At 39.3% G+C, this 15862-nt stretch overlaps 1 protein-coding gene across 5 annotated transcripts in view; it reads left to right on the forward strand.

The window, feature by feature from the left end:
* The window catches only part of LIN54 (lin-54 DREAM MuvB core complex component), a 41488-nt gene that overhangs the window by 6830 nt on the left and 18796 nt on the right, over nt 1-15862 (forward strand). For 4 of the 5 annotated variants that reach the window (XM_082050837.1, XM_082050834.1, XM_082050838.1 and 1 more), the window contains exon 2: nt 9384-10102. In XM_082050837.1, the coding sequence (XP_081906963.1) occupies nt 9410-10102 (693 nt within the window). In that variant the 5' untranslated portion in view covers nt 9384-9409. Of the gene's footprint in view, nt 1-2393; nt 2420-9383; nt 10103-15862 lie in introns of those variants that run through there. The other variant, XM_082050836.1, reaches the window with a different exon arrangement.

Raw genomic sequence — 15862 nt, forward strand, 5'->3', positions numbered from 1 at the left:
CTGAAATGCTTCTTTCTGACTATGCCTGTCTGTAGGATTTTGGTTTTTAGCTGCTTATCCAAAAGCTTAACTGTTGATTTTCTTATTTACACCTAAGAAAATTTGCCAGTATGTGTTTCAGAGTATCTTCAGCCTTTTGTGTTACGATAAATCAGACTTAAGAGGTCTGAGAAGCCTGCATTTGAAGTGGCCTACTTGGTTCTGGAGCAGAGGTGAAGATTTCACTGAAATTCCCATTTCTCCTATTGAATTGATCTCTTGACTCGAAGTCTTAATGTAGAATTTCATTCCATGAAAGCCCGTCAGTTACTGCACAGTCCTTGTTATTTAAATAAGTTTTTCCCAAAAGGAATGTGGAGGTGCTTTATCTAGAGATGGAAGTAGGAGGGAGAGGGTAATAGTAGTTTTTGACATCTGAACCAAGTCTTGGTTTGCCTGCAGGTGAGCTGTTTATCTTCAGCTCAGTCTTTCTGCGAGTAAATATATTTCTGTACTTGCTAAGTGCTGTCATGCTTGAGGCTGGTAGTGGTGCTGAGATCTGCAGCTACAAGCATGTTTCTGGCAAATCACTGAATTATAACTGTTTGAGCTATTTTTGCTTTTTCTTTCAGTGCTCCATTGGACTCAAAACTGAGGGAAGACAACTTATATTTATAGGATAAGTTTAAAAAGCAATAGCAGCCATAACAGCTTTCACTGATGTCTGAATCTTGACAGCACTACCATGAAAGCATTGCAGTTTATGGTATTAGATTTTTTTTTACCTGTTTCATCTCTGTGTTCTTTTAACTTTGAAACAAATAATATGATTGCATAAGATGTATTAAGTTTTAGGACAAAATGCTTTTCTGTGTCATGTTATCATATTTTTGAAAATGAAATACCCCACGGAAAGCAGTGTTGCATGTGGGGGTTTGGGGGCTAGAATGAACTTAATGCATTATACGTTTTGACTAGGCAGCACTGCTGAAGTATACGTTTCATGCACTGCATAATCATTGTGCTTCCTGATTCACAAAGACTCAATAAAATGGATAGGGTCGTGATGAACCTTTGCTCGTAAATACAGTGCGAAAATGCACTCTTGCTGAAATTGTTGGCAGCAAGCCTGATCTTAAAAGGTGCCCACTATGATAACACCTGTTAAAAGTGTGCAGAGAACTTGATAACAAGCCTATGATCACAGTTTTCATGCTTCTTGTTTTTAAGAGTGTGTTTGGAGCAATGTGACTCTGTGTTCTGAATTCTTCTGTAGCCTGACATGCAGGAGGTATCCAGAATGTGGAAAGCAAGACCTTAATTTCAAGCTTTATTAAAAAAACTGAAATCTGCATTTCTTAGGCCTAGTGATAAGTACTTTTCATATTTCTGTTAGATGTTTTTTGTTTTGTTTTGCTCTTTTATTCATTCAGGATAAGTTCACTACATATATATTAATTTTTACTTAAGATTCTTAATGCTTTGATTTTGGCCTCTGAAACATTGCAGAGAAATAATTTGAGGTTGGGGTTATTTCCTTTGGTCTCACCACATTTTGCACGGAACTTATGATTAGAAATGCTTCATTAAATATAGAGATTCTAGAATCTACAAACCCAAGTATTGGATTGTTCAGGGCAGTGAACACCATCAGAATGTGTTCAGTGATCTTATGAACACCTGTGCAGTTTTGTTTTTCAGCTTTTGTGCTACTGTGTGTTGTGAAAATTACTGAAACTGGCATGGAAAGCATGGGAAGAGTGAAGGGAAATGTTCTGATTTTTTCTTTCTATTTTATTTTTAGTTTGCATGAAACTGGGCTTGGAAGTAGAACATAGTTTCCAGAGTTTCCAGTTACAGAAAGCAAACCGAACTGCTTCTAAGTGTTCTGTTGCAATGAATGTTGTATCCATATGGTTCTTTTCCTGCAAAGTTGCTGCAAAGTGTGTGCTAAACAAGCAGTGTTCAAGACTTCAATGTTACCATGAAAAAGTGACCTTCAGCACTCCTTTTTTAAGAGAAAAGGAGGATGTACAGATGTGTATGGAATCTTTCTGTGGTTGACAACATGCATTTGTTGATAATTGGATCATAAATGGCTACCCTAATTTCTTAAATCTCTATTTCTGCATTCTTAGCCTGGTCATGACAGTCGTTTGTCAAACATATGCACATTGATGTTCTCTTACTTCTGTAGAAAGTTGCACTATTAGATCAGCACATGGTGTTCACATAATAATGCCATTGCTTTTCAGTGTGCTCTGGAATTTACCTAGCACTGGTGAGGATTAGACCCTTAAAGGGCACTAAGTAGTTCTCGAGCAGATTTACCATCAGCTTGCTGATCCTGGTCCATCTTCAGAACAAGATGGAAGTCTGGGTTTTTGGCTTGCTGTGAGCCACAAATAGCAAATCCTGGAAATGCCGACTGATGACTGAGGTAGATAGTTATCTATGCAAATTTGAAAAGATGACATGGCTTGAAATGCAGACTAATTTTAGCAGAATGGTATCTGTTTTTGCCCCTTGTTAATAGACATTTAACTGGCATGTGGGAGCTAGGTAACAGCTGTGAGCCATCCATGGGAAAGTAATTTGAGCTTTAAGTGGTTTAGTTTTCTAGATGCTAATAATTCTGGGTGAGTGCTTGGAGTTTTGTTTTTTGGTTGTTTGTGGGGGTTTTTTTGTTTGTTTTGTGTTTGAGGGAGGGGGGTGGTTTTGTTTGTTTGTTTGTTTTCAGTAATACTACTCAGTATCTCTTTTTGTAATCAACAGCAGCTAGAATGTTCTTATTTACCAGTCTTGTTTTGTAATTGATGGTACAATGTAATGTTTCCTTCTTGTGGTGATAAGGGAGTTGTTCAATCCAGAGTTAGATATTTGGGTGTTTTACAATGCTAATTTTCTAGCAAGCAGTGCACTCACATGTACATGTAATGTAATTCAACCATTTGCAATTTGTATGATGTGTTGCTTTCATAAAAAACTTAGTTGTGGCTTTTTTCTTCTTTAGTTTCCTTTTTGCCTGAAAGGCTCTCTGTGACTCATGGGGATTTTTGGTCATGTAGTATGTCAAAGGTCTATGTTAGTTTGATTGTGAAAATTGCCTTTGTACTTTGTGTAATCTGATTTCTGTGGTAGCATGCTGTGATTCCTTGTATGAGAGGATTAATTTTGATGTGAAGAAAAACAGCTACAGGCCACAAGATAGCTGAATCTTAAAGTATATTTGTAACAGTGGTTGTGGTCAAGGAAGAACATGGGGTCATGTTGCATCCCTTCTGAAGTTTTGGGTATGATCCACTAAAGATTTTTTTGTGGTGAAGGCAGTGTATTTCCTGCCGATATGTTAGTGAAACATTTCTGTTTTGAAGACAAGACACATTTTCAAAAGCTTCACTAAAATATTTGAATTTTTTGCAGCAGGTCTGCAAAAAGCATCTTCTGCTTGTTCCTATGTGGGTTTTTTTGGCTCCTTGAGTTTAAATGTGCTTGTCACTAATTTGTAGCGTTATATGTCGATAATAGCCACATGAGGAGCTTAGTAACTGTTCTGTGGTTGAAAACTGCAAGATGCTTGTTTTTCCCCTCCATCTCAAGAGCTGGAAGATTAGGAAGGGGGATGGGAGCAGGTGAATGACTTGCTGCTGCCATGTTCCCACTGGATTGTACTTGGATCTCTGTTTTGTGGTTGCTTCCAACTGCTTCATGCCTGGTAATTTTAAACTGCGTAATCTCTAAGTATTAAGACCAAAAAAATTGGACTTCTTCAGCTCAGCAGCCTTCTGGAGTTTACACGTTGCCATTATTGGGGAGTGCATGTGAGCAGAAGCTGAAAAATTTGAAAAAGCATTTGAGAACTTAAACTTCGGTTACATGTGGCTGATAGTATTTCATGCTTCTCAGATAAATCAAGAAACCATTCTGTATTTTCCCTGCTTCTTCCTCTTCTTGCCTTTGTTGTCATGAATGGATTTAGAAATACAATAAAGGAAACTTTAAAAAAACCCTTACTAGTTAAGAGAAATATACTGATTTTATTAATGTAACTTAATAGGAATATTGTGGGATTTTTGCATTTTAAAATCTTCAAATCTGAGCAACAGTCTCTGCCCCACTTTTATTTAAGAGAGAAGTGATAGCGATGTCACATTTTTGTCTCAGCGAAGCAAACTCCAAATGTTACCCCTTTTGTACCTGATAATACTGTATTCTTTTGGTTTCTGCCCCCACGTTTGCACTTGGAGTCAATTGAACTTGCAGTGAATGGTTACTTGGTAGGTTGTCCACTATTACTTTTCTGCCATTCACGTGATCTTAGTTTCCAGCCTTATTCCCCCCCACCCTGGCTTAGTAAATCCCTTGAGAGATACTGCAACTATTGGTGTTCTCCCTTCCACTTCACAAATTAATAGGCATCTGCCTTGATTCTCTTAAAAGCTAGTAATATCTTCTTAACTGTATTGATCTTCGGAAAAGACTTGGCCTTTTGCGGCATCAGAGATGCATGGAGATGTTTTTAAGTCCCTTGTTGCAAAGATTCTGATTTTGTTATTTTTTTTGGGAGCTGCAAAACTGTGCCCTGTGTTATGTCCCTCAAGAAGAAAAGTGTAGGATATACGGCCATGTTTACATCTGCTCCTGGTTAGTGGTGTAGTAACTAGTTTCATGTATGCTAGACATATCTATGTGACTTGTTTCCTGGACAATCACCCCACTGATGACCTCTTGAGGGATTTTTTTGGTGGTGTTTAATTGTTCCTCTTCATACTTCTTTTTAGGGGTTTTTGCAGTTCCTAGCTTAGGAAGTTGAAAATACTTGCTTTTGCTTGCTCTTAATAATGCTACATTTAAGTGCGTGCATCTGTCTCAGCTTTTAAGAACTACTGGCTGATATATCTGGCAAAGATACTTGGTTTCAGTTAGCAGTTGTTTGGCATGCAGCAACAGTTCTACTGATCCCATGAGAATCCCTGCTATTTTAGGGGCTATGTTGGATTTTATGCATTTATGAAGTTTTTTTTTATTTTTGGGGTGTTATTTTTGTTCTTCAAGCTAAGTGCTCATGCAAAAGCTGTTACTGATTTGATTTTCTCTTGTCTGGTGAAAGTGACGCTTCAGAAATTAGTTTGTAATTATTGTGAGTTAATTAAGGCAGGTCTGGCTGGTCTTTGTAGACCTGTCAAATTATACCAGAGTCATGCCATGGCTGAGCACCACCAGACCTGTGCTGTGTGCAGAGAAGAGAGCGGAGAGGGAACTGCTACTGAGGCCACAAATGGTGACAAGTCCATTGGTTTGCTGCTTCATTGTGGTGACCTTGCTAACGTGCAGCACCATCCCAGGACATTCTGTAAAGCTGGTCTCAGCAGCCTTGTTTCCAAGTAATCTGAATTTGTGTACGTTTCTTGTTGCAGTACATAGCCCTCACTGATGGTGTTGTAACATCCTCAGGTAAGTGCTGCACTTGAAGTGCTCATGGTTGCAGACTGGAAGCTTAGCCATTCTTATCTAGTGAAGTGGGGTCATTTCTGGAGATGGAATAAGATGCAGTGAATTACTACAAAATGCAGGCGTTGTTATAGGTTGTTTACTTATTTGCAGATCAGTGTGTGTTATTGTATTGATTCTTCAGATTTTCATGTGTAGTGTGGCTGCTTTGCATGCTTTATCAACAAAGGTGTTGATATAATTATCTCAATACTTTAGTAGTGTTGGTTTCTGAAAGATTCTGCACTGACATACTAGTGACAGAAAAGGAAAAATGATCCAAGTTCATACATTCCTGCCAGACACCATTCTGTGTTTTTGCCAAGGATGATAGCACCTTTTTATCCTTTTCCTTAAAAATCCCCTTTACTCTTTATGAAATTGTACTGATAGAAATGAGGTAGTCAGTTTTTCCTCCTCAGTTTGATTTTGTTTGTACTGTAACTGAAAGCAAACAAATGCAGAAACACAGATAATCTGAAGCTGAAAAAAATTACCTTAAGGTTTTTCAGAAACACATGTAGAATTCAGAAGTATTGGACTATTATGCTAAGTAAAATCAAGTTTAAATACATTTTTCTCTATATATTCTTTGTGTGACTACCAAATATAGAGGTCTATGGTAGGGAAAAGAGATTCAGAGGTGGTTCAGTCAAAGCTGAGCTTTCATCCGTATTGTCCTCCTAACAGTACTCAGCATTTTTGGTAGAAGGTAACAAAAATATTTTTCATAGTTGCTTCTCCAAGACCTTACTGATGATATGCTTTAGTCCCTACATTTTTGTGTGCCTTTGGCTGGTTGCATGTCCTGAGAAATGCTGAGACATTTTCTAAACAAATCTTCATTCTGTGAATTTCTTCTTGAGCTTTTGATTTAGTTGTATGGTCATTATTTTGTAGACTAAAATGATCTATTTAGTAACATGATCCTAGAATTTTTGTGGAGTTCCTTGGTCTAATAGTGTGCTTACTGACTTCCTTGGTTTAGATTGTTTTTTCTTCAGGTTCTGAACTAAATAAGTGTAAACAGTGATGCTTTTTTGGGGGTACTGTAGGTACAGCTCTTGTATTGTCAAGTGACTCAGCATAGCTGCTGAAGCAAAGGAGACTTTTAAGGTGTTTGGTTTGGTTTGGTTTTTTTTGAATAGTTAAAATAATTCTGTATCTTGAAGATCTTAAAGAGAGGTTGGTGTGCCTTTACTGTTGGAAATCATTTTAGTAGAGGAGGTGGAAAAATGGAAACTGCATGTTTGTTATAAAAGCATTAGAAAAAAAATAAACAGCTGAACTGTTGAGAAATCCTGACTAAATACCTCCTGGGTATTTAGTTGGGAAGTAGAAGCTACCTTAGACGACAGCAGCCTCTCATATAGCTAGGGTGAGATTTTAATAATTACATTTCATGTATCTATTTCAGTCATATCCAATAAGCAGTGAAGTAACAGAACAAGTGGGTTGTGTTGTGGTTCTTTTCTTGCTGTTCTTGATTACACTAGCCTGAATACTTTGATGGAAGCCATCTGTGAAATGATGGGACCTAATAACTCTAAAGTATTCAAATGTGATGGCCAGAAGCTGTTAATCCAGTAACCATGCGTAATATTTATTTTCTTTTGGCTTGTTATTTTCTGATTCCAGACTTGACATAATGTATTTCTTTTTCTTCTGCATTCTGACTTACAAGTGGTTTGTTTGATGTCAGAATGCTGAAATCCCAACTCTGTGCATTTTAATATAAATATAATACCCTTTCAACTAGATATTGGTATTTAATAAGAGTTTACTGCTTTGTAACATAACCAAATGGCAAGAACGAAGAAAACAGCTGTTGGACTGTGTAACTGCTGATATATATGTAAATACTTTATGGTCATACTGTTAAAAGATGCTAAGAATGATCTTTCTGTTAAGGAGTAACACATTCAAGTACAAACCAAAATGAAGTAGTTGAAAATTACTAGTAATTACTGAATCTGATTGGTTCTTCACTGTCTGATTTAGATAATTCCCTTCTTTTCAAACATGGAAGCAATCATTATTTGAATTGAGGTTGACCCTAGGAGTCTGACTTCTTGATCCAAGTGCCTTATGCTTGTCAGTATAGAATGGGGTGATGGGGCTTTTTGTCCAAAATAGTTCAGAGTTGTAAGATCTAAGACACAAGCTTATTTAGGCTGATGAGGACACAATGAAGCAACACACCTCAGGAGGAGAGTCATTGTCTTTAATATATGCTGAAGCGATCTGTTTTTCCTATTCCTGGTTTTGTGTAATCTTGTATGCAGTTCATCAATTTGCCTTTTAGACAGCAATGTGATACTATTACTAATGTGTCCTTAGGAGTAAGCTGTTTTGTCTAGTGCTAGTTACCACGGCTGGCATCACTGCAAGCTGTACTGGCATTACTTCGAGAGAAATGCTTTCCAAAGGAGGTATTTCTGGCAGTGACATCAGATAACTTTGTACCTTTAAATGCCGGCCAATAAGGGAGCTGTGTGCGAGTTTCACCATTGGTCATCTGAACAAGTTCTTTCACAGCTTGGGCTTCTTGAATATCACAGCAATTTGGTATGGCTTGTACTTGGGATGGCACCCTTCACAATTAGGAAGGCCATGGACTGCTTCAGCGCAGCCTCCTGAGCTCAGCATTGAAACTAGGTAGATCATAGCAGGTTTTTTTTCCCGCATCCTTCTGCCTTGTGGGTGAAATGCAGCTGTTCTGTGGTTAGGTGCTGTGCAGAATGGAACCACAATGACTCTGGAGGAATCAGTGGCACCTCAGCATTTGGCATGGTTCCTTAATTATGAATGTTGTTTAGTAATATCTAGCAAGTAGGAGACTGAATTTGTGACGATCCTGTTCTCTTGAGCCTTATCATGAGTACTCGAGAGTGTGTACACATAGTTGTGCAGTGTGCTTGCCTGTGCAGCGCCTAAGCGTGCTGATGCACTCAGCAAGTGGAGAAAAAGCCTTATGAAGCCGGTGTGTTTTCAGCCTCTGTCAGGGATACAGTTTTAGTAGGAATGGTAGATGAGACCATTTACAGCAATACCTTTAAGGTTTCTCAAGTGGGAAGTGACTCCAGCTTTGAATCTCGGTGTAGTATTTATATATAAATTAGTCACTCTTACTAGTTAGATTAAAAACAAATCTGTTTTCTTTCAGATGAGGTGTTCTTTGTTTTGTGTTTAGAACATGTTTCAAATTGATCTTGAATTTGGGCATTACATTTTCATGTGAGTGTTGAGAGAAAATATTGAGCTGCTCTTTTCACTGCCAGCATAGAGAAATTATCTGCTTATCTTGGAAGGGCTGGGCTTTAGCTTGGTGCTGGGCTGGTGATTGAGCTTCTGGGGTTGATAAAGCCCAACACTAGGCAACTATTTCTTTTTCTGGGATTTCTAAAATAAGGATTTGGCAGAACGAACCCCTGTTCTGTCTGGTATGGATAGCAAGTCTCTTGAGGCAAGAGAACCTACTAGTCAATGTTGACAGATGCCATTATCATCTGTTGGATTTTTAAAGCTTTTTAACTTTTGCTCTATATTTCAGTAAGCTTAAAGGTGTGTTAACAAGGTGCCCATGTCTTGGGGGAAACACTAGTTAATTAACTGTACTGTGTTGTCAAGAGTGGACTGGTAACCCACAGCAAGTCAGTGCCTTGATTTGACTTCAGCAGATGATGTTGAAGAGGTTTGATATAAATTCTTACTGAGAGCAAATTCAGCATGATTTGTTATGTTTTGCTACCTTTTTTTTTTTTTTTTCCCATTATATCCTGCCTGTGCATGCACAGTCTCTTTTGGCTTAAAAAAATCTGCTACTGTATTTTCTTCTTTGGTAGTATTATGCACAAAGCTTTACAAAATTTATGTTTTCTGGAAGCCAATAACTGTTTAAAATATTATTGCAGTACCTGTTCCAGTTATCACTGCCAAAATGGAGGTGGTTTCAGCAGAAGTCAACAGCTTGCTCCCTGAGGAAATAATGGACACCGGTATAACTCTGGTGGAAGATGACAGCATTGAGGCGGTTATTGTGTCATCACCAATAGGAGATTCTATTCCCATGGAAACAGAACTGGAAGAAATAGTGAACATAAGCTCCACCAGTGACTCGTCAGCTACAACTACAGCCGTGGTCACCACAGAATCGGTTACTGGACCCAGCAATCACTCAGGCGACACAACAGTGAACACCACAACCCCAAAAACTGATTCAAATGCAGTAGCAAAGCCTACCTTTCCAAGTGGCCTCCATAAACTTGGTGCTCAGACCCCCGTCACTATATCAGCCAATCAAATTATTCTGAACAAGACCACCGATCTTAAAATAGGCAATCAGAGTATTAAACCGGATGGACAAAAACTAATTGTAACAACTTTGGGCAAGTCTGGCCAACCCGTTGTTTTAGCATTACCCCACAGCCAACTCCCACAGGCGCAGAAGGCCACGTCCCAAGCCCAAGGTGGAGACTCCAAGGTACAAGGCCAGCAGATCAAAGTTGTTATTGGAGGTCGGTCAGAAGTGAAACCTGTTGTTGGTGTCTCAGCTTTGACACAAGGAAGTCAGCTAATAAATACTGCGGCCCAGCCTTCTGTTTTGCAGAGCCAGCAATTAAAAACAGTACAGGTAATGTGAGTTATGCTGATGAAACAAACCTCTTAAAATAATTTTGTTGCTGCAACTGTTGTCCTTTTCCTTCACTGACTGACACACAGTTGCTCTCAACCTTTGTGTTTGTTCCTTGTATCAAAAAAATACAGTGCTGCTCTTAGCCCATGCTTTAATCTGTGAATGCATTTGCCATTTGATGCCCTTTAGCTCTATCTATTGTTTAGAAACTTAGGTTTTGCCTCAGAGAAAGTGAGCTATTAAAATTCAGTAAATTGAAGAGAATTTTCCCATTATTTTAATTTTATATTAAAAAAAATTCTACATGCTTTCAGGAAGACTGAATTGAACTCTCTATGCCTGTTGTTTCTTTATTCAAAGTGTATGCTGCTTTACTCCTTTATGAAAGGGTACCTTCTGCCTCATAAATTTAGTTTAAGTAAACTCTCGGAAAAAAACTTATACCTTTCTGTTCTTTTTCAAACGTTGTACGTTGTCTGCTTCAAATCTAGTTAAGCTTGTTAATAGTGATAGAGTAGATGCTATTGTAAGCTGGACACTTCAGGGTCCTGTTCCTGAACTCTAGCATGGATCTTGAGATATTTGAAACCAGAATCAGCTGGGATCTGAAAATGTATTGAAAAGACTTGGTTTATGACCAAAAGGTTCTGACTTTCATCTGATGTACGGCAGAACTATACGTAACTTTGTTACCTCATGCGAGTGAAGGAAAAGTAGAACTCAATGCATGGTGGAAAAATACGTATTTTGCAGTCTAAATGAAATGAGAAGTTAAACTCTAAAAACTGATTTGCTGCACATGAAATTTACAAACTTTTAAGTATGTTATGAGCTGAATGGTAAGTTCCCTATGGCAAGCAAATGCGAGCAACTCTCAAGATGGTTTGTTTTAAAGCAGCAGATAATCCCTTCACCAATTTCTGCTTTCTCCTTTTTTGTTGCTACATCATACCTGTAGAGAACATATTTAGTAATGACTGTTTGAAACATGTCAATTTTCTTAAGCGACTTGCATTGATAATTAATGGTACAGTTGTCATTACAGCTTTCAAAAAAGCCTCTGCTCAAACTCAGTGTGGGAGCTTTTAAGAGTGGATTGGTTCCTGTTACTTGGCTTCAGTTACTCACAAGTAACAGATACAGGAAGCTGAAGTGAATGACTTAGCTGTGATGTGCTTTTGCTTACATGAGATGGCCTGTGCTGTCAATGACTGAAATACAGTGACTTGGTGATTGCCCTCTGCTGTTTGTCACTAGGAATTCTAGACGTTCCTTAATACAGGCCATTACAAATGGTTTCGCATACATTTGTAGGTTTAGTTAGTTGCAGTTTAAATTCACTTTATTGTGGTCTCTTTGCTTCCATTTGCAAAACATATTGGTTTGTTAACATCTGGCATTCCTTTTTTTCCTATAAGGAAGTAGAAATTAAAAGCAAGAAGGCACTGTTCATTTCGTTATAAATACCTGATACTGCAGGGAGCATGATTACATTAGCACTTCCCAGACAGTGCTTTTCCTTATAAGAAATTACTAAAATATCAGAGGGATATATGAAGCTAGACAGGAGATTAATGGTCTACCCTATCATGAATGATGGGGGACATAACCCATGCCTTGAGTCCCTAGCTTAGAAAATTAAGTCATGCATTTTCCCCATCATCCCGAACGAGCCTCTTAACCTTTCAGTGAGCAGAAACAGAAGCTGTGCATGGCTCCCTGCCTCCCAAAGGTCTTGTGTAACTTAGTTCTTCTGCCTTTGTGAATCAGGTATTTCAGATGCAAGGCAGCAGAGCAGCTTGTCTTGGTGCTGAAAATCAAATTGGTAAAAATTAGCCTTAGAAGACAGAGCTCTCTTCAGTTCTCCTTACATCGTCACTGTTGTAGGGGCTTTGCAGATCATTAGAGAAACTCAGTTAGCCTTGCTGCAATCTAACTGGGACATTTGAAATCTCAGCACTTGAGAAAAGGCATAAGTAATAGAGTTGAGCAAAATGTTCCTTGGAATCTGGCTCACTCTCTTCATTACAATTTTAGAGGTATGAGGCTGTGATGTGTAAAATGTGGCATGACCTTGGGCTTCATCTATATCAAGAGGTTTATTACTGTCTCTCTTACTATAATCCTTGGCAGCTTGTCCTGATTTCTTTTGAAATAACCGCTCTGAATGTGTGGACAAAATTACTGGACAAATGCATCTGCTTTCAGCCTGTGGCTCCTGCCTGCATACAGGCTTAAAAACAGGGATCTGCTTGCTAGTGTAGTAAGTCCAAGTGTGTTAAGCAGGAGTTTAGCCTTGCAGATGACTCTCAAACAGATATCAAGACCTATCGCCATTGCTGTCACTAGCCTAGTCAAACTTGACTGTATCATGATGTGGTAACTGGCTTCGTGTTTCAGCAGTTAAATCTACGTGTCCATAGCATCACTGCTGCTATGTTGAGACAACTGCTAAGCCATCATTGTGGTTTTGTCTTATTGGAAAAGTGACCTTGTGCACTCCCTAACCTCAGAGCAAACTCCTGTTCCTAGCTCAGTTTCTTTAGTTTCTTTGAAATATGCTGCTGCTTCTCTTCTATTTCTGGAGTCCATGATTTTTCATATTATGGCAAATATAAATTACATAGGGTGTGCCTACATGGACAAGTTCTCATGAGGTCATTTAGGGTGTGGATTTTAGTTAGTTTCTCTGTGGTAGCTGACTGTGTGTATTCAACCAGCAGTAAATGCAAGGTATGCGTGTGCCTTTTTCTGTATGAATAGAACACAGTTCGACAGCTGAAAAGCAAGTCTGGCCATAGAAACTTTATAGTTCATCTGGTTTAGTGGACAGTGCTTAGCAAGACACAAATTGACCCTTTAAATAAGGACTATTGCAGATAGTTATCTTTTCTTCTGTAGGGGAAAGGAGGTCGGTGTGTGCTTCTAAATATATTTTTATTCTGGAAGAGCTCATTGCCCAAGGAAATATTTCTGCAGTCTAATTTGAAGTTACTTGCAGAGAGCATGCTTAGCTTTCAGAGGCAGAGGAATAATGTGAAGCTCCTTGTGATTAGTACAGGCAATGGCAGAGGACTCGAGAGAATTTGCTCTGCTTGAAGCATCAAAGGGGCAGTCTGTCATCTTAATAATTTCCTCTGGCTTCTCCAGTCTCTACTGCAATGGCCAGTGAGTTTCCCATTGATGCTTAGAAAGCTCCTGCAGGCAGCTGGGGTTGTTGGCTCCAGCGGCAAAAACCTCAGAAAGGCTCCTTGGCAGCAAGTAAGGGCAGGAGTGCTGAGGGGCTGAGGGCTGTTCCTCACCTATAACCAATCACCTTGGGTTTTTGCCATGTTTTCTAAGCCCTGAGGGGATTCAGTGGCTTGTTAGACTGTTAGGCCTTCTTTGTGGACAAACAGCTCACTCAGAAAGCAGTAAGTTGATTCTGAGGGAAGCACAGCCACTGGTCTTGATTAGGTATTGGTTTGGGAATTCATATAGGTCATTTAATGACTGTTAACTGGGAAACAACTGTTGTTGTCCAGAGCTAGTTGTTCCTGCTGGATGTTGATCACATTCTCAGCCAGACTTTGCCCTTGCTTCAGAGCATGGAAGCAATAGCAGTTGAGTTAACATAATGCCTGATGGCAGGGTAAGATTAATTTGAGCAGAACAGAAATCTCAAATCCATTAAATTAAATGTTGGGAATTTATCAGAACTTAAAACTGTATGTAAATTTAAAAAAAAACACAAACAAACAAACACAAAACAAACAAAAAAAAAAACCACCAAAAAAAAACCAAACCCAAACAAACAAAAAAAACCCCACCACCACCAAAACCTGATAAACTGCCTGCTCATCTGTCAGTTGTATACGTACTAAGAAAACGGAATCCTTGAAATGGTAAAATGGCTTTGAGTTAAATTAGTAAACTGTCCTGTGAATGAAACTTCCTTTTTCAAAAAACTTATATCTATCCAAAAATAGATGGTTTCCTTTTTTTTTCTTCCTTGTTTCATTTTAAGCCTTGAATATTGCATGCCCTCTAAAAGCAGCTAATGTGGCCTGGGTGCAACATATTTGGGCAAACCACCTTTACCTGCTGACGGCCTGAGGCGGAGGTTTCCTCTGGTAAACACCCATATTGTAACCATGGAGCTGCACATGGGTTCCTTTACATGAAGTCTGTTTTCTGGCGCTGCCTGGTGTTGGAGCTGCTGACTACTGGCTTCCCTGGCCTGGGCACAGCTCAGGTGTGCAGAGACAGTGTTTGCTTTCCACAGGGGGCTGGAGGGCTCCAGAGCCAGAGCATGGGGAGCTCCAGTGCCCCCAGCTATGCCAGGAGTGTGCCGCTGGGAGCCAAAACAGCCTCACGCCTGCTCTTTGCAGGGTGGCTGGTGAATTTGTGATATGCTACTGAATATTTTGAATGTTTTGGCATTATTCTACTGTAAAGGAGGTGTTTTCAGTCAGCAAATTTTATAAATAGGATTTTGTGTAGGAAACCACAACATCCAGCCTACTCAATTGCTTCATTTAAACACTCACAACTTTCTCAGGCTGTTAAAAGTAGCTGTCATCTCTGTATCTTTGCATGTCTGTGAGATTTCTCCAGTTAGCTACTTGAGTAACAAAGGCAGTTGTGCACCTTTGAGAGATGGCTCTCTACATGGTTGCCCATGTCATGCCACTGTGATACTGCTGGAGTCAGCAACTGGTGCCTGCGGGCTGCAGCTGGATGCATGTGTGGGGGGGAGGCAGTACGGGCCTGGCCTGTGGGGTGCATCAGTGTAAGAGCTTCAGTAAAGCCTTGAGTGCTTGGCCTTCAGGTATGGCATCTCAGGGAAGGTCCTAGTGGTAGTCCCCATCTGCAGGCAACCTCTGTAGTCAATGGGTTAAAATAGTCTTTGAAGGAAGTAGGCTTCTTAACTATTTGCCATCCGGATGCTGGTGTATGGAAGCTATTAGGATAGATGCATCTGGTAGCTAACTTCTGTCAGTGTGGAAAAAGGGGGAAAAGTATTGTTTAAGACTGAAGACTATAAACCCTGCTTGTAAAGATTGCAAGTTGAAGTGATCTGTCTCATTGAATTGTACGTAAATGCTTCTGGTCCAGCTGTACTTCAGGAGACTGGATCATGGAAGGAAAAAAAGACCCCCTTATACCTGGATGTAACCAACTGATTTCTTCTTGGCTAGTGAGTACTCAAAACTTTCAGGGACTAATGATCCACGTACTTTTTGAGAACTGTTGCAGAAGGCTGTTTCCCCATTTGCAGGATAAGTGTGCTGCTATGTCAGAACAGGTCAAGAGATGTTTCAGAGCAGTGGTTTTCATATTTAAACTGCTCAAACAAGTTTTGTCCTGTCTGAAAATGAAACAACTTGTTTTAAAGCTTCAAATACTGAGACTTTTGTATTTAACATTTTTATATAGACAAATTGCATATAAGAAATAATTTCAGCATCTTGAAGATGGGTTATGTTTGCATAGAAAAATACCTTAGTAAAACCTAAGGGATTTGTTTATCCTGCTTTAGTGGTTGGTTTTCTGAAGTGGCACGAATGATATCCTCTGTTGGTGAAGTTACTTTTTGCTAAGTATCCCACAGCAGAGACTTGGGCATGGATTTCAGAAATTCTTCTAAAAGTACAGCATAGAGCAGCTCGAGCTGTATGCCTCCTGAAGGGGGACCTTCAGCAGAAAAGAAATTAAGACAATTACACTCTCATAATCCCAGCCTCCACACATCACGTGTCACTCTGGGCCAATTGC

Source organism: Streptopelia decaocto (genome assembly GCF_964273445.1).
Source record: "Streptopelia decaocto genome assembly, chromosome: 4".
NCBI lineage: Eukaryota > Metazoa > Chordata > Aves > Columbiformes > Columbidae > Streptopelia > Streptopelia decaocto.